At 35.2% G+C, this 25,064-nt stretch overlaps 2 protein-coding genes across 7 annotated transcripts in view; both read left to right on the top strand.

Annotated features, from left to right (window-relative positions):
* Positions 1-19,471, top strand: part of ldb2a (LIM domain binding 2a) — a 56,918-nt gene extending 37,447 nt beyond the window's left edge. Inside the window, exons 4-9 of one of the 4 annotated variants that reach the window (XM_016476577.1) lie at positions 1,880-2,002; positions 6,042-6,125; positions 8,750-8,873; positions 12,063-12,116; positions 12,827-12,960; positions 18,692-19,471. In XM_016476577.1, coding sequence (XP_016332063.1) covers positions 1,880-2,002; positions 6,042-6,125; positions 8,750-8,873; positions 12,063-12,116; positions 12,827-12,960; positions 18,692-18,922 — 750 coding nt within the window. In that variant the 3' untranslated portion in view covers positions 18,923-19,471. Of the gene's footprint in view, positions 1-1,879; positions 2,003-6,041; positions 6,126-8,749; positions 8,874-12,062; positions 12,117-12,826; positions 12,967-18,691 lie in introns of all 4 variants that reach the window. The other 3 variants (XM_016476576.1, XM_016476579.1, XM_016476578.1) reach the window with 3 other exon arrangements.
* A 1,958-nt stretch (positions 19,472-21,429) lies between these two features.
* The window catches only part of LOC107680612 (transmembrane anterior posterior transformation protein 1 homolog), a 19,461-nt gene continuing 15,826 nt past the window's right edge, over positions 21,430-25,064 (top strand). For 2 of the 3 annotated variants that reach the window (XM_016476574.1, XM_016476572.1), the window contains exons 1-2: positions 21,430-21,662; positions 24,450-24,598. In XM_016476574.1, coding sequence (XP_016332060.1) covers positions 21,464-21,662; positions 24,450-24,598 — 348 coding nt within the window. In that variant the 5' untranslated portion in view covers positions 21,430-21,463. Of the gene's footprint in view, positions 21,663-22,433; positions 22,483-24,449; positions 24,599-25,064 lie in introns of those variants that run through there. The other variant, XM_016476575.1, reaches the window with a different exon arrangement.

Here is a 25,064-nt window from a genome sequence, read left to right as displayed (position 1 = left end):
TCACTTTTTGACGTAACCTACGCTCACTCTCACCCTCTCGGCTATCTTCTTTTTTTATTTAAAAAAACAAAAACAAAAACACTAGCTTTCTATTTTTTCTATTCTATCTAATTGTTTTTCTTTGTGTGTGTGTGTGTGTGTGTGTGTATATGTGTGTATAATATATATATAGAGATATATATATATACCTTGCTACACTGCGTTAGGCTAACCGAGACTTGTCATTTGCACTTATATATTGTTGCTCTTTTGTTAGTTTTGACTGCTTTTATTGTCCTCATTTGTAAGTCACTTTGAATAAAAGCGTCTGCTAAATGACTAAATGTAAATGTAATGTAAATGTAAATGTAAATGTAAATAGCTTTTTAAGATCTGTCAGCTGTAGTGGACATCATGCATCAGAGGGTTAAACCACTTATCAACAGATTTTATGTTTCCACCTTGTCCATCAAGCACTTTGGATTATTTTCACACACCGATATGGACTAATCCACTCTAATCCATACGAGAGCCCAAGAACTTATCATTACAGAGGAATGGAGACCCACTAGTCTTTGAGCAACCGATTACAAAATCACAGCTGTACTTTATTAATCAAGTGCTGTATTCAGAGAAATGGTCAAAAACATAATAGCAGGTATTTTAGTCATCTGCATATTTGTACACAATTGGAGAACATTTTATTCATATATGTAGTTCTTTTCATCTACATGCACTTTTATGTCCCAGGAGTTGATTGAATGATTGATTCATTTATCTACTTATTTAATTTAATTTAATTTAATGTAATTATTGTATTTATTTCTTTTATTTATATTTATTTCATGAAAACTAACATATTTCAACTTTAAAAAATTTTATATGAAGGTAAAATTGTCTTGGGAACTGATAATTTTGTGTTTCTTTTATTTTGTGCATTTTATGTTTTTTATTTTATTTTACCATGCATTATTTATTTATTTTTGGCACTTTTCAAATGGCATTTATCTGTAGATCTACTTTTACCCCATCCCAGAGCCAGATAAACAGTCATAATCTATGGAAGTCTGTTATAAAATTATCAATGTTTAAAACTATGAGAACTTGTATTAATTGTGTAACAATTATATCAGAATTTACACAAATTTCAACTGTGAACAATTTTTCACCCAATAAAGTTTCATTCAAAAGTTAGTGTACTTTTAAACCAACTTGTTATAATTTTTTTCCTAGAGCATTTCATTTGCAATAACATTTTATTGTGCTCATTTAGAATACATAAAATGCTAGCAATGAAATTAACCGTATCAAGACTAAGGAGATTGCAAAGTGTAATTTGCCTCTTTATGATGAATAACTTGTTATATTCCTCAGAGTGGCTCTGGCGGGATTACATCTTTGCCGTTGCCATGCCAGCTAATCAGCTGACGCTCCCACCCCCCAATCCCCCTTCCTCTCCCTCCCTTTCTTCCTCCTCCTCCTCCTCCTCCTCATCCTCCGGTTGCCCCAGCAACAGAACATTGGGGCTACGAGTAGCGCAGCTCTAAATTCAGCAAAATGTTTTTCTCATCCTGTTTTTTTTTTTTTCAGTAATTGCTAATGGTTTATGACCTGCATGTATTCAGCATTTTGTTGTTTTGTGTTTGTGTAAGCTCGTCTCAAGAATTTCCATTTCATTGGCCTTCGGTTCAGGTATACAACATAAACACCTTTCATTAGGAAATGGCTTCGAAACTCTATCATCTGGTTTGAAAAGCCCAACTGACATAAAATCTGAAAAATATCACCTGTGTTAAGGTGATGCATTCTGTCGCTCTCTGAGCTAAAACTTATTTCTTCGTGATGAGACAGAGACATAGTCTTTAATACATCATAGGTTTCTGAATGTTTGCTTTCTCAGGTGTGTACGGAGGGCCGGTTGATTTTGGAGTTCGCTTTCGATGATCTGATGAGGATCAAGACGTGGCACTTCAACATCAGACAGTATCGGGAACTTATCCCACGGAGCATTCTCGCCATGCATGTGAGTTTGATATCATTACTCCATCCTAGGGCTCTGCTGTCACATGGTTTGGTTGCAGGTGTGTGTGTAGTATATCAGCTCTAGGCTATTCATTTTATAAAATTTACTGTTTAAAATTTTTATTTTTTAACTCAAATGTTGCACTACCTTTCAAATGTTTGGGGTCAGTGTGGTTTTTTTACGTTTTTGAAGGAAGTCTTTGATGCTCACCAAGGTTGACCATTGAAATATGGAGTCAGTGAACTACAGACATCAGTGCACGGAGAAAGACAGGATACAGACTCTCTGCCTTTTTTGTCACTACTTATCGTAATCATATATTAATTGTAGGGCTGGGCAAGTTAGCGTTATTGTCGCGTTAACGCATTAATTGATTAACGCCGACAATTATTTTACTGCGCGTTAACGCAATTTTTTATTATTATGAAAGTCCGTTGCTCACTGGCTCTGAATACACATACAGACAAACCATGGGTCACAGGAGGGGTGGGATGTTGATCAGTACTGGCTTGGGATGGGTGTCATCACGCGTCCCAACCAATGAAAGCATTTGGGGTGGGCCTAAGACTGCAGCAGCGCCCACATGATGAAGCGCTCACGACTTCATAAGTGGGAAACAGGAAGTTTCCGATAGCACATGAAGACAGCAGAGAAGCACTCTCGATCAGCACAGTGGAGTGCATCATTTTGTTAACTTTGTGGTTTATTATTTTGAGTCGTTTGGGACGCGGTAACACACAGCCCTCTCACAATATATTGCTTTACAGATCTATCACTTTTGACCGCTCCGGCACGGTTAGCGCTTACACTCACTGATCTATATATAACTGAACCGCGCTCTGGCCCACTTCTTCCAACCGAGCGCGGCACGAAGTGATCACACTAGTCAAACGAACCGGGCTTTGGGGGTCAAACACGCTCGGGCACGGTTAAGATTGCCTATAGTGTGACTACACCCTTATCTCCCGCATCCCGCACACACGAGTCTCTACGCACTCGCCCATCAAGTGTTGTCCCGCGCCGCACTCTGCTGCGTTAGGTCCCGCGATAGTGCAGGTCTCTACTCGGAAGGTGCCTGTTATAATGTTAAGATCGAGGCTCTGGACTCTGAGCATAACTTGTTTTTCTATAACAAACTATAAAATATTTTTTATAAAAACGTTAATGCCCTAGCAGTGGCAAATAGCTTTGGTTTTATATTTAATTTGATTACATTAATGTTATAAGCTGAGATTTACAAGAAATATTTTAACTGCTACTATGTAAAAGAATACTGCTGTAAAAAAGCACCTTATTTGTTTAAAGTGTTTGCAAATCAAATGTTATTGCACTTTTGTTCATATAGCAGTACTTTTAAATGAAAAAAGTGCATAATACACTACTTTTGAATTCATGATTGAATTTTGTGCATAACAATGCGATTAATCGCAGAAAATCATGCGATGAATCGAGATTAAAATAATTTCTATTGTTGCCCAGCACTAATTAATTGCAATAATGATATTAATAATGTCACATGATGAGCTTATGTTTAAAAATGTGAAAAGGCCTAAAAGAATTTTGGGCAGTTTAAATATCACACTTGTACCAATAAAGATAATTTCCATTTGACATTATCACTGTTGTACTTCTATTAGTATGCGGATTTATGCCTCTGGAGGTGCTGTCTGGATCTTCAGAAATATGATGCTCCCCCACTTTTGCAGCCTGATTTCTTGCTGTCATAAATAGTCATAATAAAAAATTTTATTACATATAAAAAACAGACATCAGCGATGTGCACAGAGAAGGGCTCTCTGCCTTTTTTGTCATTACTTTTGATAATCATATACTAATTATAATATATGAAATGAATAATGATATTAATAATGTCACATGATGAGCTTATGTTTAAAAGCATAATGAAGCCTAAAATAATTTAGGTAATATTAAGACTTTTTAATGTTTTTGAAAGAAATCTGTTATGCTCACCAAGGTTGTTGTTTTTTTAGTTTTACTGTAAAACGGTAATGTTATTATGAAATATATTATAAAGTTATTAATTTATTAAAATAACTTTTTTCTATTTTGAAACATTTAAAAATGTAGTTTATTTCTGAGATAGCAAAGCTGAATTTTCATCAATTATTACTCCAGTCCTCAGTGTCACGTGATCCTTCAGAAATCATTCCAATATGCTGATTTGGTGCTCATTTAACTTTCGGTCACACTTTATTTTAAGGTCCAATTCTTGCTATTAACAAACCATTAACTATGACTTTTGCCTCAATAAACTTCAAATTTGCTGCTTATTAATAGTTAGTAAGGTAGTTATTAAGTTTAGGTATTCTGTAGGATTAGGGATGTAGATTATGGTCATGCAGAACAAATGCTTTATAACTACTAATAAACAGCCAATATGTTAATAACAGGCATGCTAATAAGCAACTAGTTAATAGTGAGAATTGGTCCCTATACTAAAGTGTTAACAACATTTCTTATTATTATCAATGTTGAAAACAGTTGTGCTGCATAATATTTTTGTTTCTTACTGACCCTAAACTTTTTTATGGTAGTGTACATTGTTTGTTTTTGCACTAATGTCTGACTTATTATGAATAATTTCATATTTTGGTTTGCATCCATCAATGTTCAAATAAAAAGAAAAAATATAGTTAAGATTTTTGGTTTAGATCACGAGTGCACCCCTAACACATGTCTACACCAGACACTGTTATAATCACGTCACTGTCTATATACTGGATGTTTCAGTGCAAAAGTTCAGAATCCATTTGTATGTTTTACTAAAGTGGGTCAGAAATAGAATGAGGCATCCAGTTTAGACCTTATAATTATATTGGGCTCTATATGCATTTGTCGTGTCACTTGCATCTGGTGTAAACGGAACTGACGAGAGAGAATAATTATAGAGTAAATGAAGAAATTATTTTTACAACCAGTTTATTCAGAGAAATCAAAGCTGCCTTGGATGAATTTTTTTTTTTTAAGTACAATCAAAAGGTCAAATGAGTAATTTGTAATGAGTAATGAATACAGCTGACATACTGCAATGAAGGAAATAAAAGCAACTGAAAATCTGGGGTTTGTATGATTTTCTCTTTATAAAACTTAACTTTCAATGACTCATTGCTTTTTTAAGCACAACATATTGAGCTTTAAACCACATTTGAGTTTTAACTCATTTCTCCCCCTTGTAGATTCGGAGATAGTGTAGTTTTAGAAAGTTTGTTCACAGCAACTTGTGAAATTCACATGCTCTTAAATTGGGCCCTTTGGGGCCCTGTGTTCCGGTGGAGAGGGAGAGAGAGTGAATGAGGGAGAAAGGGCTTTGAAAGATTTTTGATAGGGATAGTGCAAAAGTTACTGCAGCATGTTTGATCGTCTCATTCCCGTACACAAGGGTAAAGTTGCACAGAAATTGAGTCAAACTCATCTGATCAAGGCTAATGAGGATATGAGCAAACTGGAGGAACCTCGTTTTAGATTCTCTATACTTTGCTATTTTACTCTGCCCTGCCCAATCAAATTACAGGAGCTCAATAATTGGCTGATGTCATTGCTGTGTCGTTAAACTCATGCTGCTTAACACAATTTACCTTAATGAATCTGGTCAATGATTTGCAAGTAAGTACACAAACAGCTTTAGTTTGTAATTCATAGTGAAATGCACTATAACATTTCAATTTACATTTAGTCAATCAATATTAATTAGCAGCTGCAGCACACTCCAGATTCAATGCCCCAAATCTGAATCAGAAATGTATTCAGTGTAATCACAGTGATTCAGATAAATTGCATCACTGGAATCTCTCCAGCACACAAATAGCGTCTCATCCAGTGCCACAACCACCAGACATTGAGAGCCCCTCAGATATTTGAAATAAAGATCTGACAAGCGTCAATATGTGGTCACATTCAGGGTCTCATAAAACACGCATGAAGATCAAGCATCATATGTGTTGCTTTTGGTCAGTAACATGCTGTGGATTTTGGGGGTTTGTATAAAGGGATACGCTTCTTTTTTTTTGTCCACCTGCAGGCACAAGACCCTCAAGTCCTGGAGCAGCTCTCAAAAAACATCACCCGCATGGGACTGACCAACTTCACCCTTAACTACCTCAGGGTAGGCAGAACAAAAATAGTTCATTTGTTCAATTTCCCTTACAAAAAAGTGTTGAGTAGATACCATGGTGAGTTGATGGTATCAGAAGTTAATACCATGGTGTCAATACCATGGTATTAATAATTAACAATACCATGGTATATATATAGGCTATATATATATATATATATATACACATGAAGAGTTCATTTGCAAAAACCGATAAACAGCATTTAAAATCATGTTTTTTTTTTATCCTGCATTCCAATCAATATCAATCAAACTGCAGTTGGGTTGTTTTGAATAAATAATAATAACTAAAAAATACAGCTAATTAAGTTAATCCTTAGACTGTGTATATATATATATATATATATATATATATATATATACTGAAAAATGTATATTGAATTTTTTTTTTCAAATATCTATGTATTTGTACATTTTGTACATTTATGTGTGACTAAATGTGTCTGCGTGTGTGTGTGTGTGTTAACACAGCTCAGAATTTATTAGCCAGCTTCATGGCGGCTTTGTTTATTCTCGTCATTTCAGTGTGAGTGACAGCTCCGTTTTGCAAATGGGAGAACAAGAGATGGAAAGAAAATGAATTGGATAGAGAAAATTTGCATAACATTAATGAGCGTTCCCGGTTGAGGTGCGGCATTGTGGCTCTCTCTCTGCGCTGAGCTCGAGCTCAGCAAAGCACAAACTTGTTTATAGCGAGGTGCTGGGAGAAGCGAGAAAAAAAGGCCCTTTCAAGTTTTTCGGAACAACAGTTTTTCTCCCACTGAGTGTCTTTCTTCGTTGTTGTTCCACGCATTAAACGCACAGCTTTGCTTATAAACGCAGAGTTAAAATGCAGCGGCGCAGCCTAAGCCGAATTGTGAATTAAATTTGGATTAGACGCAGCTCTTGTAACAGCAAGTCTGTGTGCCCTCAGCCAAATCTGCACCTGTTTTTTTATACTATGGACAGGACAGAGGGTTTTTGTACACTGTATACTTCACTGCACAGGATCAGTATATAGTAAATACAGTCATGTGGCTTGAAATTCAATGGGCTCTGAAAAAGATTAATCATTCATAATTTTTTGACTGATTTAATTGAGAGGTCAACCTCATGGATTTTAGTAGCACACTGTAGTTCCTGTAAACAAGATTATTTTTCCTCTCACCGGGGTCATTTCTCATGATCCTTACATTGGTGTGCTGTAAAAATACCTCGTAAAAATTACTCATTAGCATTGCTTGAAAAACCTCCATTTGTCTCATCAAGTTTATCAGTAAATCCACACCGAGGATGTTTCCTGTGCTCGGACGCAACAAGACCGCTGTCCGGCGAAATGGACAAGGAAGCTTGTAGGTTTCCTCACATTCAGACTAGAAATAGCCCTGCTCTGTGGGCCCGGAGCCAGAGATTGTTTCCCTGGACCTGTGGAAGTGAGAGGATACAGCAGCGTTGGGATACGATCCTGTCAGTGGGAAATAATTAGTGTGTGTGCGTATCCGTGTGAGTTTCAGGCCACCCACTATGTGATTTTACATGATAATATTGTTAAATGTTTAAAATGGTTAAACTGACATTAAATGATTTTGAAATGACTTTTCTTGTAGGGCTGGGTTTTGACACAAATTTCTCAGTTCGATTAGATTCTCATTCACAAGCTTGTGATTCAATTCGATTCCCAATTCAAATCAATATCAATTATTTTGGATATATATCTGGTACACATACAAAATTTTCTCAAGGAAAAATAACACTTAACTAATGCTGTAAAATATACATGAGAGTCAGTTGGTACTACATTACTATAATATTGAAGGTTAAAACTGACAGATTTTTTAGGCTATACAACTGCTTCAATTACACTTAATGAAGTTTTTATAATTAAAGTTACAATTACATAATAATATTTATACTTCAGTTTTTTTATAAACATTTAAATGGTGGCTATCATAAAAATATATAAATTAAACAGTAAAAGTTATAATGAATACTATATAGTGTTTTTTTAGCAAAATGCTCCTCTCTACAGTTTATTTTTCTATCTGACTAATGAGTTTATGGTCACCGAATATGTTTTTTCTGAGGTAAATGTGAAGTTACGTGACATTGTTTACAAGCCGTTATATTGACGTCTTTGCGCAGCTGAAACACTGATTGAGCGAATACATGAGACAAGATACGGATTGTAAAGTTGTACTCTTTCTTTTAACTTACCTTCGGATGTTTAGTCATGATTATTTTGTGCTGAAACTGGTATTAATGTGGAGGAGATGATCAGTTTGCGCTGCCGCTTTTATTGAACTGAGGCGGCGGTGCGCCACGCTACAGCAATCACTCCACAAAACAGCGCCAAAACGCCATTTATTGTTTAAATACTGCAATACAATGGACAGAATTTGAAATCTGAGACTTTTTTCTTATTAAAAGTACCAAAGCACAATGCTTAGGCTATTGCGATTTATTGGATGGGAAGTGCCCTTCAACATTCTGTCCATTAACTGAAAACAGGCTAGACTTAGACAAATTGATTCTTGGGATTTAAGAATCGATATGGTTTTGTAAAACTGAGAATCGATTATAATCGAGATATCAATATTTTTTACCCAGCCCTATTTTCTTGTGTGTGTTTCTTTTAGTTGTGTGTCATTCTGGAGCCGATGCAAGAGCTAATGTCCCGACACAAGACCTACAACCTCAGCCCGAGAGACTGTCTAAAGACCTGTCTGTTCCAGAAGTGGCAAAGAATGGTGGCCCCTCCAGGTAACAGCAAATCACGGTCATCTGTATTACAGGACGCTCCTAACGGCAGCAATTTGTGCTCTATCAGATCTTTACAGATGTGTGTGTTTAACGCTGTGGTCTTTGGGGAAATATGCTCTAATTCAGCACTTCGGTGGGACCTATCAGGGAAAAAGAGTGGGAATTCTGTGGTTTTACAGTCTTAGGTGGACTAGAACAGACCTGCAAACTTTACAGTGACCCCAAAATGTATTTGGACACTTAAAGAGCAGGTCATATGGGTTTTTGAAAAATATCTCTTTTGCAGTTTATAACATAGCTATCCTTAAATGAAAACAATCTGCAAAGTTGTTAATCAAAAAAGTGCATGATAATGGTAATATAAATATAACATAAACAAATAATAAAATAATATAAATATAATATAATTAATAAAATATTCAGATACTTACAGTTGTGCTCATAAGATTACATACCCCTTGCAGAATATGCAAATATGTTAATAATTTTAACTAAATAAGAGGGATCATGAAAATTGCATGTTATTTTTATTTAGTACTCTCCTGAATAAGCTATTTCACATAACAGATGTTTATATATAATCAATAAGACAAAATAATAACTGAATTCATAAAAAATGACCCCGTTCAAAAGTTTACATATCCTTGAATTTTAGTAATCTCTGTTGTTTCCTGGATGATCCACTACTGTTTTTATATTTTGTGATAGTTGTTCATGAGTCCCTTGTTGGTCTTGAGCAGTTCAACTGCCTGCTGTTCTTCAGAAAAATCCCCCAGCTCCTGCACATTCTTTGGTTTTCCAGCATCTTCTGCATATTTGAACCCTTTCCAACAGTGACTGTATGATTTTGACATCCATCTTTTCAGACTGAGGGCAATTGAGGGACTCATACACAGCTATTACAAAAGGTGGAAACATTTACTGATGCTCAAGAAGGCAACACAATGCATTAATTTGCATTATTTGCATTATACATTATTTGTTTTAAGATCATTTTGTTTTTCATTTGGTATTGCACTTAAGAAGCTACATAAATACTTAAATGTTTCCCAGAAGACAAAATAAGTACAATTTACCCTGATCATCCAATTCAAAAAGTTTACAACCCCAGCTCTTAATGCATTGTGTTGCCCCCTAATTGTCCTCCATGTGAAAAGATGGATTTAAAAATCATAAAGTCACTGTTGAACAGCTCAGGACCAACAAGGGACTCATGAACAACTATCACAAAACAGAAAGACAGTCGTGTGACCATCCAGGAAACGACACACAGTATTAAGATTTAAGGGTATGTAAACGGGGTCATTTTTATAAATTCAGTTATTATTTTGTCTTGTGGAGAATATATATACATCTGTTATGTGAAATAGCTTATTCAGGACAGTATTAAATAAACAATAACATGCCATTTTCATGACCCCTCTTATTTTGTTAAAATTATTCATATTTTGCATATTCTGCAAATTTATGAGCGCAACATATTTATGTAATATGTAAAATATATATATATACACACACAGTATATATAAAAGACAATTAGACATTAAAATAAAAATAAATAGCAATAATAATACATAAAAACCCTGACAGCTGTTGTTAACAAGTGCTAAAATTAGCATCTGATTAAACATTAAATGAAAGACAGTAGAAGGAAAAAGTAAATAAATCAAATGAAAATTAAGACACAATTACACTTCAAAGATTACACTATATTCTGTTACTTTGTCTGCTGGATTCATACATAGGTACATTTAAGTTATTTTAGGTCAATATGTTTGAGCTAGTGCCCATTTCTGTTGAAAAATTTCAGCTGCAGTTTAGCAGTGATGTGTGGCAAATGTAAGTGTCCATATAGTTTTGGGGCTGGTAGTGTATCTAATAGAAACAGGGCGGTCACATGTCAGTTTGTGCATTTTTAGAGTAGCTGTTCTCTTTTTTCACTTATCCTTTCTAAAAACTCTCATTTGGTAGTATGTGTCAGTAAGGATTAGACATCAGTGGATATCTCCAGCTTTTGATGTCTCTGTAGGTTCCTCAGGGGGTCAAATCAATCAATAATAATGATTTAGACTTGTCTTTAGATCACATGACGGGTTTACATATGCAATATGATTTAAACAGTGACAACATGACATGTATGAGACTGAAACACATCCTCCATCCGCTCCCTGTGGGTGAAACCCTGTATGACCCCCGTCCAGGCATCAGCACCGGCCTTCTCACAGTCCGTATCCAAGTGGATCTTCTGTAATTGTCGTTTCCTTATTAGCTGTGCTTCCCTCTTTCCTCCCATTCTTTTGAAATCTGGAGAGCGTTTGTGTTCAGAACAGGAAGGAAAGAAGGTTGCCTTTATATGCTGATAAGTATTTTTGCCCCTTTTTTCACGTGTATACAGTATGTGTATCTGTGGAAACAAGGGCATTTTAGTACGTCATTCACACACTCGCACTGATAAACATACAGGTTCTTCTCCAGAAAATCAAAACAGATTTCCTTGTACAGTCTGTTTATTATTGTATTTGACTTTATGTTAAATCTGTAATGTACAAACAATGTAGAAACATCCCCTGGGTGTGGTTAGTAAGAACCTCGAAAATGTATTTAATTTTCAGGCATCAGTAATGACTAACGATGTGTCAAATATGTTGATTGTTATACTAAAATTAAATCAATAAAATAACAATTCATGGCTGTACAGTTTTTACAACATTAACAAACTATTATTTTTCAGTCGATTTTAACATTTAGGCATACTGAGTCTCATTCATTCATACACAAAAGCAGTTGAAATACAATAAACATTTTTCATAATGATCACCTTTCATTACTGTCATGTTTGTTTATTAATGTATCCTTGCTTAATTATTAATTTCTTTCAAAAAATTAAAAGTCGACTGACCCCAAACATTTAAGCAGTAGAGTATAAAGCAAAAATTATCTAATTTACGATAGTGATTTCTGCAAGAAGTGTTCACACAGGGTTTGTGCACAAATATGTGTGTTTGTATGATTAGCAAATGAGACCCACAGATTTTGCAATGCATATTTCAAAAATTTCTGCTGTTGACAGCAAGGCTGCAGTCTTGCAGTTTACATTTGCATATGTCTTCTGCTCTTAGATATACATAACAGCTTCATTTTTCATAAGTATTATCTGGAAAATAAATCTTGCTTTGGATATGATTTCAGCTGGACATCCACAGAACTTCAAGACGGAAATTTTCCCCTCAAATCACAAAAAAGGTACTCGTCTCATCTTCTGAATCATCTTCTAATAGGCAAACTACATTCTGTGTCTAAATTGAAACCCATGAAATACATTTTCTCTCTGTGTGAACCATGAATGCTGAGCATAAAAAGAGAGATATTACAGGAGGATATTTCAGTAGTCACTCAAAATAGACAATTTGTTTAAAAAAAAAGTTATATTTGCTAAAACATAATCAAAATTGTTTAGTTTATTTATTAAAAGTTTTTTTAAGGATTTATCCTCCAAAAATGAATTAGAAAACACATTTTAATGATAGTGTTAGTGCTATTTATTGAAATTAAACAGCATTTGTACATTAATAATATAAGTATGCATGCATGGCTGGCTGCAGAGACTGCAGTGTGCACGCTGCTTGAGCATTTATGCAAATGAAAGCAGAGGTTCTCTCTTACTAGTGCATGTCTTGGGAGATGTTTAAATGCTCTTTGATTCTCTCGCTCTCAGAAAAAAATAGAAAAAGCATGATGCATTTCTTTATCTTTCCCTGTGTAATCACCCATATGTGTTTGTATATGTTGGAAAAGTCTTTTTTCTTCCTCTGTGTGCATGCACTGTGGCATGTTCGTGAGTGTGGATGTGTGTTTTTTTGTTTTATTAATACTTTTGTTCTGTGTGTGTGTGTGTGTGTGTGTGTGTGTGTGTGTGTGTCTGCCTGCCTGCTTGTGCGTTTTGTGGAGAGCAGAGCCCACTCGACAGACCACGACCAAGAGAAGAAAGAGGAAGAACTCCGCCAGCAATGCGTCTAACAGTAGCCTTGGCAACAGCGCTGGCGGCAAGAAACGCAGCCCTGCCAACAACTTCAATCTGACCAGCCAGGTACCTGTAAGCATCAAATCTTCTTCTTTGCACACACATATACAGTACACACATTGTAACCAAGACAATTTTGCTCAGATTGCTGTCCTAAGGATATGATTATGCTGTCAAAACACATATAAAGAGGCGCTGTAGTTTTGATTCACAGCAATAGCTGTGTGACAAGAGCTTATTCAATCATATCCCTGTGACCTGTGCTTAGGAAGGGTTCCTTCAATAATGAAAAAGTTTTGTCGTTTTTACTCACTCTCATGTTGTTCCAAACCCATATGACTCTCTTTTTGTCATGCAACACAAAAGATTATTTTTTGAAGAAAATTTATTTGCATCAAGCAAATAATGAAAACAAATGGCTGTCAATCTCCAAAATGACAAAAAAAGCCCCACAAAATTATCATACAAAACTTGTGCACTGTATAAATCATCTGACAGTTTAACAGAATATCTGATTCATTACGAATCATTCTTTTGAGCCAAATCTTTTCAGTAAATCGTCTGATTCATTTTACAAAACTAGATTGAATGATTTGTTTGCATTGGTTAAGAGTCAACTGAATAGGATTATTATTGAATAATGACTTAAATTTTAGTCTGTTCTTCAAACAAAACTACCGTATAGCTTCCAAAGACTTGTAGAGAATGTATCGTATGGACCACTTTTACGATATTTTTATAATGTGCTGCTTAAACACCCTTTTTGAAGCTTGAAAAAGCACCATTCCCTGTTCATTGTAATTGTGTTGAAAAGATTGACAAGTACAAACAGAATTTCTCTTTTTGTGTTCCATAAAGAAAAGAAACTCATACAGGTTTGGTGTGACAAGTTTGTGATTAAATTACAGAATTTTAATTTTTCTGGGTGAACTATCCCTTTACCAGCACCTGACAAGCTAATACTAGCACTTACCTATTCTATTCTGTTCTATTCTATTCCATTATATTGAAAAAAAAAACCTAGCTATGTGTACTGTGCTAGACTAACTGAGACTTGTCATGGCACTTGTATACTGTTGCTCTCTCGTTCGTCTGATTGCTTCTATTGTTCTCCTCATTTGCTAAATGGTTAAATGTAAATGTAAATCTGTGTCTCTCACCACTAATGACACATCAAAGTGCTGTTATGACACGTTATAGCAATGTTGTGTCAGTTTTTTGGGCCGTGACACAAATATAAAGCACATTCAATCCCAATGCCAAAGTAAATACTCTCTCTCTGCACCTTCACAGAGAGAGACTCCTTAGCCCTCATTTTCAATTCCTATATTACCCACTTACAGTGTTTAACCCCAATTCAGAGGCATTTATCCCAGAGTGCCTCTTTATCCCCTAGGCTTCCTCTACAGGCATTACTCTGGCGGTCGATGTGTTCTCCCAGTTCGCACACTGACTACAGGGTCAAACACACAGCGTAGGAGTGCTGAAGCTGTTTTTGGGGAGTGGTATTGTGAGGCGGTAAATTTGTTTGCAGATGGATGATGGGATTTGTAGTGCGTGGCTTTTCCCCTGGAGTTCAGGGACAATTGGATACATGAATGCCATAGAGAAGATTAGAGAGGAGAGACGGTCACGTGTTCCAGCTCAGTCTGTCAAACCCAGAGCTGTTTGTTTACATGCTCTGGTGACACGACCTAAACATTGCTATAAAAAATGTGGGTTTCATTTTTTTTTCTTTTTTACAAAATTGTTTTTAAAAAATTGCATCAACCCTTTATTTTAACTTTTTTCTTTCAGCTCAGCTTTTAATAGCGATCAAACATAGTGTTTTTATTCAATATCTGATACATATTTTTTAATATCATTATAAAATTCAAAAACATTTGATATAAAATATGAAAACAGAATTATAATAAAGTTATATCATATATCTGTATCATGGTTATTTTAGTATCATATATACTATTATAATATTCATTAGCTTTCTATTTTCATTTATCATTTATATATATAGGTTCAATTTTTTATTACAGTTTTAGTTTTAGTACTTAAAAAAATAAAAATAAAATTTTTTTTTAATTAAAATTTCTTTTTTATAATCCAATATTTATATATATATTTTTTTAATGATATGAAAATGTATTTTATTTGAAATACTTAAAAAAATAAAAAATATTTTTTTTTTAATTAAAATTTCTTTTTTATAATCCAATATTTATATATATATTTTTTTAATGATATGAAAATGTATTTTATTTGAAATTAGCTTATTTAAATTAAATTACTCCATTTAATTATATCATATATTCATGTATATGGCCGTATAAAATGATATATATGTACATATCTGCTGAAATTAAATATTTTATTTACAAATTTTTTCTTCTCTCTCGGGAAAATTTGTCTCTCCGTATATGGAACTCTAATTGCATATATTTTGTCCTGCTTGTATCTAGTCAACGTCCATCACTCTGAGGGCACCAGACACATTCACACAAGCAGAGAGAAAATTGTTGGTGTGAGCAACTGGCTCTGTGCCAGCGCTCATTATCATATAGATCCTCTCTGTGTGTGTGTGTGTGTGTGTGTGTGTGTGTGTGTGTGTGTGTCACAACACTTGTCATTTTACTCCCCATTCGAAAGCAGCAAGCTTCATTGTAAGCAATGTCGCCGTGCGTCGCGGAGAGGAACACGCTGCTTACATATGTAGCGTGGCCACTTGGCTTTGTCTGTGCAGTCATCGCATGCTGCCTGATCGGCCTCCTACGTGAGCCCAATCACAATAAGCTGATCATATGACCACCAGGTTTTGGGGAGAGGGGGTTCTTGTGTTCAACAGTATTACTACAGTGCCCCCTTGTGGTTATGTTTTTGGGCTAGAATTAAAATTTCTGTAGTATAATGACAAGTTGGTCAGTCATGCATGTGTAACGTGCCTGGATTTGCACATCTTCTCAAGTCTTAAACAATGTCCAGCTCAAATGAGGGCTTTCTGTGCTCCTCAAGCTCAGATGGAGGTGGATGCAGAGCCAGTCGTTGTGGGCGGCAGGTAGTCGGTTTGTTTTGCTGTGGGTTTAGCCACAGGCTACATCTAATTAGACAAGAGCACTGGACAGCCTTTCCATTTGATAGCAATTAGAGCTCTCCGTCAAACCACCAGCTGGAAACCTGTAGGTTGCGTGAGCGCGTCTGTATGTGTGTGTGCTAACGTTTGTGATCCTGGCCCCCGGTTTAACACCCAGACTGCAGGGCGACAGTTGCCTTTCAAAAACAGATGGCAAATTCAAGGCTCATTGGCAAGCGGTGTTCGTTTTTTTCTAATCGGTAACATTTCAGCTAATGACTTAATTAGCTATGCAAATTGACAAATCAGTGTGTGGATATTGTTATTTAGTCAAAAAGCCCACCTTAATGAATGAGAGTAATTAAGAAGCAGAGGGGTGGGAAGGACTGACAGTGACTCTGGGGTCTCAGCCAAAGCTCTCACGAGACGACAGGAGAGTCAGCGCTCACATAAACAGAAATGAAAATAAAAAAACAGTAAAAGAGCTGAATCAAGAGATAGGATATGCAGAGAGCGCAGGTCCAGTAGTGTGAAGGGTGCAAGGAGTCTCATAGCTAGTAACCTGGAGAATGAACAGGAAAATAAGGGACGGTAAATACACAAACACTTTGTTTAATGTTCAGTTGGTTAACAATAGTTAATGCATTAGGTATCATTAACTACTTTTTACAGGCTTCATTAATCTAATGGTAATTTATAAATATGTTATTGTTAATATATGTGTGGTTTAAAATGTATAACCAAACAGTTGCTGGTAGCCATTGACTTCCATAGTTTTTTTGTTTTTTTTTACCATACTAAAGTCTATAAAGGCTTCCAGAAACTAAAGTTATGTATTGAAACTTATTGTAAAGTGTTACTGGGCTACTCACAGTTTCTTGATTTGCACATTTGCTATTTAATTTAGGCAAAATAATAAATGAAGTGCTAAAATGAATTTATGATGCAATCACATTAATTTTGTCTCACTGACATTCAATTTCATTGTGTCTGTTATTTAAAAAAATTCAATTAATTTTAATGTCATACTAAAGTGTCACACACTACTACACATTTCAGTTTAACCTCTGCCAATTTACAGTATAACACTAAAGAATTTGACTGTGCATAAATATTTCATTATAAACATACTCAGCTTTTGAATGCTTTTTTATTTTAGACATTTTAAATAAAGCAACACATCCAGTGGAATAAATGCACAAGAAGCTGAAAGCGCACAAATTGTCTCTGCTTTTATCCAAAACATTCTGATGAGTAGTACAAAGTGCAAAAATATAACAAATAAAAGTGTTAAAAATAATGTATTAATACTTTTCTTGTTCACTGCTCAAATGTACTTTTTTCTTGATGCAGTAATTTTGTCAGCCTATTTATTTTTAGTCACTTCTTGCATCTTGATCAGTTAGATTGCTGTCTGATTGGATATGCACATTTCATTTACACTTGGCCACATTCATGTCTCAGAAAAACAGATATTAATGCAGTCTATAACCGTGCTAAATGCAAATTCACTTGATGCTAAAGCTGGGCAGCAAAATGATCTGTTGAACACTCTCATAAAGAAAATAGTGTTTGAGTTTCCATCCATGTGTCTCATCTGTGTTTGCTCACGCATGTGGATTGTGTGCTCCCAACTTATGCATGCTGATGTAGTTCTGTCCCATAAGGATCAAATATGGATCTAATATTCCGTTCCCTTAAATACGGGCCAATTCTGTATGGGACAGTTGGCAATCGTACATAGAATGGGAGCTAGAAGAAGAGTATACAGAGAGATAAAGATAAAGAGCTCCCATGCCGTAGTGTGTCGACACACATGATCAGCGAAGCGTGTGCTCCAGTTAACTGATCAGTTGAGCCTGAGAATTCAGCTAGAGAAAGAAAAAAGACTGCACTTTAACAAAGCTCCAGATACGATATTGTAACTAATTAATCACACAATTGATTGCAATTATCACATCTTGACATAATGAATCACATCTATCTCATGTATTATATTTTAATTTAAGATATATTTGATAAATGAACATATTTATATACATTATTTTAACACATTAAAATACAATTTAAACATTGTAACTCATCACAATTTAATCACAATAACATCAGTTTTTTATATTATTTAATATATTACAACATTTTTATAAATATGTTTATATACATTATTTTAACACATTAAAAGTCTATTTAAAAAGTTAATTGTACCTAATCACACAATGTAATCACAATTAATCACATCTATTTTTATATATTACATTTTAATGTCATATATTTTTATATAATATAATATTTTTTGACATTTTTGATTATTTTTTTAAATAATTTAAAAAAGTTCTAACTTATCACACAATAATTATTCACATCTAATTTTAGATACTATATTTTAATTATGTATATTTTTAATATAATATTTTATAAATAAATATATTTATATACTTTTAACTTAAAATAATGAGCATTACAAATAATGTATATAAATATATTTACAAATATCTTAATATGAATACAAATGATTTACCCGACCCCACATTTAAACATTTTTACTGGTGCTTGCTAAATTCAAGGTTAGGGATTTCAAACCACAAACCGGTCCTTCACCATCCAACGTATGTCTGGGTCTGGTTGGACTGTTTTGTCTTCATCTGCACCCAAAGTCTCTTCATATATATGAAACCTGCCTTATATTGTTGTTTTTTTCTTAGGTGTTTGACTGTCTAACTGTATGTATTGCAGGATGTGATGGTGGTAGGTGAGCCCACTCTGATGGGCGGGGAGTTTGGCGATGAGGACGAGCGTCTGATCACTCGGCTAGAAAACACACAATACGACGCCACCAACGGCCTGGACGATGACGACGACTTCACAAGCTCGCCGGCGCTCGGCAACAACGCTCCCTGGAACAGCAAGCCGCCCACAGGACAAGACAGTAAGCCAGAGAGTACAGCCTCGCAGCCCTCTCAGTAGGAGACAACATGCGCAATGCTTTCTCTCTGACCTCACTTTTTACCCTCGATTATGTAAATCCCAAGTCATGGTGTCAATGATGTCATCCATTTTCACCAGAAACTGATGGTTCCACTTCTTATTTGGGGTAACATTTAAGAACTTCACAGACCAAACTTTGGCAGCAATATTTGCTCACTGGATTTTTTCGAAATCATCTAGCTAGGCTACAAAGCATCGTGACAAATGTGACTTTTGGAGGAACTTGATTTTATCGAGGCTGAGTGAGCAATCTGAATTAACAGAGACCTGAATTTGGGACAACTTTAGCCCAATAATCAATGTAAAAAAGCTACCTGTCTCACAGTTCATCACACATCTCCATAGTGACTCCAGCTGGCAACCACACTCGATATCAACCAATCGCTGAAGAGACGGTCATGTTGACTGCCTTCTCACTGGAGACTGGAACTGCAGAGGCACCCACTGAGACCAATCCCTGAACATTTGCATTTTTATTGGAAATTCGTTTGGCTATTGTCTTTTTCTCTCTGCTTTCAATTAAAAGTGAACCGCCTTGCGTTCCTTCAACACAACTGACTGCATTAACAAAGACAGCTTGCATTGAAAACAAACAAAAAAACATTGCCAGTAGCCATTTACAGATTGTACTTTAATTCAAAAATTCCTATTTGATTTCTGAGTCAGTGTGTTATTTCAATCATTTGTGATTTTTCTGTATTCTCATTGTACTGTACCATAGGGATTAGGGGCTTATTTATGGACAGGCAAGCACATATGAAAAGCATATTTGTCCATCTTTCGCCGCTCTCCCTGTATTGACTTATTTTCAGAATGGAATATGATATGTTTCTGCATGAAATTTTGAAATCGGTAATATGTTTATTTCCAGACTTTTGAGGTCATGTTGGACTTTGGTAATCAATTTGGAAGCACAGTAACCAGGGTTGTGACTTTGAAAATAAAAATGCATTCTGCTTCATCTGATGTCACTGAAGTCATCAGACCTTGATGTAAACGGCAGCTGTTTTGACGTTTACTACTTGTTGTTTGACTTTTTTTTTTTTTCTGATAATAACAGATAATTTCATACTCAGGAATGAACACCATACTGAGAAATGAGAACATTAAATATAGCTTACTGTAAATCCAGTCACAAATATACTGTTCATTAGCTTTGTATGAGTTTAAATAACATTCATCATGTATAGCTTCACCCTACTTTTAAAAGGAAAACATCCTTTTTATCTAAAATTCATCATTCTAAACAATGCAATGAATGCCCTTCTATGTGAACAGGTTTATACAGCTTTATGTCATTTCTGTAGCTAGAGACACACTGTTTTTACAACATTTTTTTCATATACTGTCCACTGGATTTGAAAACGTTTCTTAAAGGCCCTTTAAGAGTTGTGGTGTGCTTTAATGATTGAAAATAATATTACAGTGATGATGATGATGACAAACAGCCAAATATCTTTTTTAATTAATCAGTTTCTTTGTTCCTGTGTTTTGTCATTACAAAGCATATTTCCTGAATATTAACGCAAAGCCTAAGATATTTCCAAAACCAACAAAATGACAAGACACAATATCAGCCACCCACTGTTTAAACCTTGTATTACTGAAACTCTGCACAGTTTGTAAAATATTTAGCAGAGCTGTTTTTTGTGTCATATCCAAAGTCTTGTATGTATGCTTTGCCATTTTGTGTGCCAATAAATTGTGCTTACAAAACTTTTTGCCGCGATATTTCTGCTCCCTCTTACTCAAGTTTTACTTTGCACATTTCCACAGCGCCACCCTGTGTTCAATATTATGCATTTCTTGCTTGCATTATTTTGTATATTTAGATGTTTTATATTACGCATTTCTTGCTTGTGTTATTTTGTATATTTAGATATGTTATATATTTATATGGTATATATATTTATACAGTGGTGGCCAAGATTATTAGAACACTAGTATTTTCACTAGCTAAACAATGGTTTTAAGTCAGTTATTTCTATCTTTTGCTGTAGGGTGTGAGTAGGAAATATCAGTTTACATTTCCAAACATTCATTTTGCCAGTAATTGTAATAATGCAGTGAGATTTTTGTTTGCACAAGGAGTCAGTGCTCCACACAGAGATCTGATCTCATCATCATCCAGTCTGTCTGGAATGACATGAAGAAACAGAACAAACCGAGACAGACTCAATCCAGAAGAACTGTGGCAACGTCTCCAAGATGCTTCAAGAGACCTCCCTGCAAAGCTACTGTACTGTTAAAAGTTTTAGGCACTTGTGTAAAAATGCTGTAAGATGAGGATGCTGTCAAAAATAAACAGGTTTTTCAATGTACGCATTTTTAATTTTCAATTAAAATATACGTAAATATACTATAATATTTATTTTTTTTAAAGAAAACTACTTGGAATTCAAAAATTCTAAATTATTTATGTACATCATTTCTACTATAACCTGCTGCATAGTTTATTTGATCGCAACAGTGTACTGTTTATCAACATCACGTGTGTGGTGTGATGACGCCACAGCGAAGATGGCGGATTCGATGTGTGGCGGCGGGGTGTCAGACGAAAAAGATCCCGAAAATTATGATCACAAAGGGGTAAAATGTCCCTGGGCTGCTGCAGCCATATCGAGGAAGACAGACGTCTTTGGGTCGGCGGCGAAAATGACGGAAACTCTCGGATGTTATGAGAAGCCCGCCGTTAAAGACGAGCAGCACGAGCATTCAGGTGAGCTCGAGCATCTGACAACTGACCTTTGTCTTTGCTTCCAACGTGGCTTCAAGTTTAACTTACCTGATTTTACGAATGCACGTGCCAGTCTCTTCTTTAATGTGGCCACATCTAAGTTTCAAATGTTGTTTGGCTAATTAGATTTTCTTTATCAATTAACTTCTATTAACTAAATTAAATCAACATTTGGTGTGACCATCCTTTGTGTTTAAAACAGCTTCTGCTCTAGGTGCGCTTGCGCATAGTTTCTCAGGTAGCTTTGCAGGTTGGTGACGTTTGATTTAGTCTGTCTCAGTTTGTCTGTTTGTAAATGTAAACTGATATTTCCTACTGGCACACTACAGCAAAAGATAGAAATAACTGACTTAAAACCATTGTTTAGTTGGTGAAAATACTAGTGTTCTAAAAATCTTGGCCACCACTGTGTGTGTATGTATATATATATATATATATATATATATACCCCCCCACCCAGGATTTTTTTTATGGATTTTTTTTTATATATATATAATTATTTGAAATATACATTTTTCTAAAATCTTAACTTTTGAACAGATAAAATTAATATGACATATTTCAGATTTCGAACTCTCTAGGTTACTAATCTAAATACATTAATCATGTGAACACCTACTGACATTCAGATGTTCTTGTTTCCAATAAAGCACAAGATGCTCTTTTGGATCAGTCTCAAATTATGTTTGAGAACATGATCATTTGGTTTTACGCAAAACTTGTGAAGTTCATGAAGCTGACTATTTCTAACGCGGATGTTAGGAGAAGCCCGCCGTTAAAGACGACCAGCACGAGCATTCAGGTGAGCGCGAGCATCTGACAACTGACCTTCGCCTTTACTTCCAACGTGGCTTCAAGTTTCCCTGGATTTACGAATGCATGTACCAGTCTCTTTAATGTGGCCACATCTGAATTGTATAAAATGTTGTTTTGGCTAATATTCTGATAGCGTTCTTGCTAAGCAGTCGTTTACAGGGCGCATATCAGTCATTCTTGAGACATGGGACAAAACAGAATAGAATGTATTTAACACAATTATCACCTTCAATTTAATTTTCTCATTATTATACCAAATCTGTGTTTCTTAATGTCCTCTCACTACGTCTAAAACAGTGTGTCCACAGAGAAGGGTTCAATCATTCATAATATGCAATAAAATGGATTAAAAAAAAATTAATGATGAAAAATAGCTTGTTTTATCAAAAGCAACACTTAATAATATTTCCTATCAAAGCAAGGTTGTTTTTTTAATGACACATGCATGTTTCATAAGATTTTAAAGTTGCGTCCCCACTTTTCAACTTTTGACGTCGACACCGTCAGACATTCAATAAAATGTAATAAAATCAGGGAATATCAGGGGCAGCTGTCACTCTAAAGGACCTCCTCGCCAAAGTTCACCTCTGCAGAGTACATCAGTGTCAGACAGGCTCTGCTAAGTTTTATAGTTTTTGAATATTTTAAGTCCTAATGTTAATATTTCCTGTGTCACAGCCATGATATGTCAACACCATCTGAGGTTGTATCAAAGCATAGCTCAGTAGCTTAGTACATATAAGATACATAAATGTAGTTTCATTTGTCTTGAGTACAAGGTTTTATTTTTTTTTCAGTTTTGCACCCTGTTTTGTCCCACTTCTCAAGAATGACTGATATATGTTGTTGTATTCATTTTAAACATATGCATCAGAAATCAAAACACTTGTAGTCTTTAGGTCTAGTCTAAAGTGCTCATGGGAAGCCTGAGTGGGTCGTCTGAGGTCTCGTTTCTCTTAAACGTCTGGTTCTGGTCCAAACATGGTGTTAGGAACACATCCAGAGAGAAATGTGCACTTAAAAGCTGACATCTCTAGCTCTTCCCCTATCTAGTATTTACCGTAAATCAGAAAGTACTGCAGTGACAAAACTAGCACAAAGTTGTTGCTTATCTGTCAAAATATGTTGCAGGAAATAGCAGCTGTGCAAACGCAAATTGCATTCTAGTGGTTGAGCAATTCAACTGCCTAAATATCAATGTGACAGATATACTGTATAACGTTACACATAATACACCTAAAAAAATAACTTAAGTTCCGAAAACTCATAAACTTGAGGCAGCCAGCTTCAGGGATTTTTTGAATTGTTGTATAAAGAATTCTTTCACCAAATATAATAAGTTCTATACAATCAAAAATGTTTTTACTTGAAGTTTTTGTAAGTTCTTGCTGTTTATTATTTTAAACTGCTATGGCCTAAAATTGGCTTTGCTTCATTTATGTAATGCAAACTTTTTCTGCATTTGATAGTTCAGTCAACCTTTAAAAATAGAGTTTTTAATCACAAAATTACTAACAAAACATTTTAAGTTTACTAAAAAAAAAATTTAAAAAATCTCTAAAATTTGACATTTGAAAACAGAAAATTTCTATTGTCCAGTGACAAGGCTGCCATCAGACTTTACACTGACCGAATCAATTGGTCACATGGGCACAGTTATTGGCTGATGTCAATAATGTCAAAATGAGAAGGTACTGGCTAAATAGTTAGCCTGTCTATCATCATTATCTTCTCACAACTCACATGCTTGATTTATTTACCACTTGCCAGTTTGTTTAAGTAATTGTTATGGATATATTGTGTTATATATTGTGTTATGGATATATTGTGATGTCTGTATGCTTGTCATTTTGCAATTTTTGCAGAAATGTCTAAATGACTCTGTTGATCACTATAAATGTTGACTTATCAATTTAATAGCATGAAACACTTTTTTTTCTCTCTACCCCACAGACTCGGATGACTCTGACGAGCCGTCTCTGCTGAGGTTCATGTGTGCAGAGCTCACCAGGGGCTACTTCCTGGAGCACAACGAGGCCAAGTACACTGAGCGGAGGGAAAGGGTGTACACCTGCATGAGGATCCCCAGAGAGCTGGAGAGGGTGAGTCAAAAACTTCACCTTCATAAACTTCACCTTCAAATTTGATCATACTCATAGGCCGAAATGCGAGTCCACTATGTAAGCAATAAAAACGTTACATGCTTGACGGATAGTAATGTCTACAACGGACTGCTTTGAAATTGTCTAATTTGGCACGGTCTCCCTGCTGCCCTAATAGTAGTAAGGCTTTACTCTGTGTATACATATCCTTACAAGCAATGCAAAAGTGTTTGTAAATAAATAAATAAAATATACCAACCGATGCAAAAGTATGTTGATAAAGTTTTAGTGATCACAGTGTAACATATGTAGCTGTAGAGTTTCTGTTATTATTGCAAAAGAATATGTATAAGTATAAACTATTTATTTATTTATTTGTTACTTTCTTGTACACAGGGTGTCCGCGGGTCCTTAAAAAGTCTTAAAATGTCTTAAATAACGTTTTCCTAATATAAGGCCTTAAAAA

This window comes from Sinocyclocheilus anshuiensis, unplaced genomic scaffold (genome assembly GCF_001515605.1).
Source record: "Sinocyclocheilus anshuiensis isolate Anshui unplaced genomic scaffold, SAMN03320099.WGS_v1.1 scaffold328, whole genome shotgun sequence".
Taxonomy (NCBI): Eukaryota; Metazoa; Chordata; class Actinopteri; order Cypriniformes; family Cyprinidae; genus Sinocyclocheilus; species Sinocyclocheilus anshuiensis.
The sequence above is the reverse complement of the archived record's forward strand: the minus strand, read 5'-3'. Positions and strand labels throughout refer to the sequence as shown.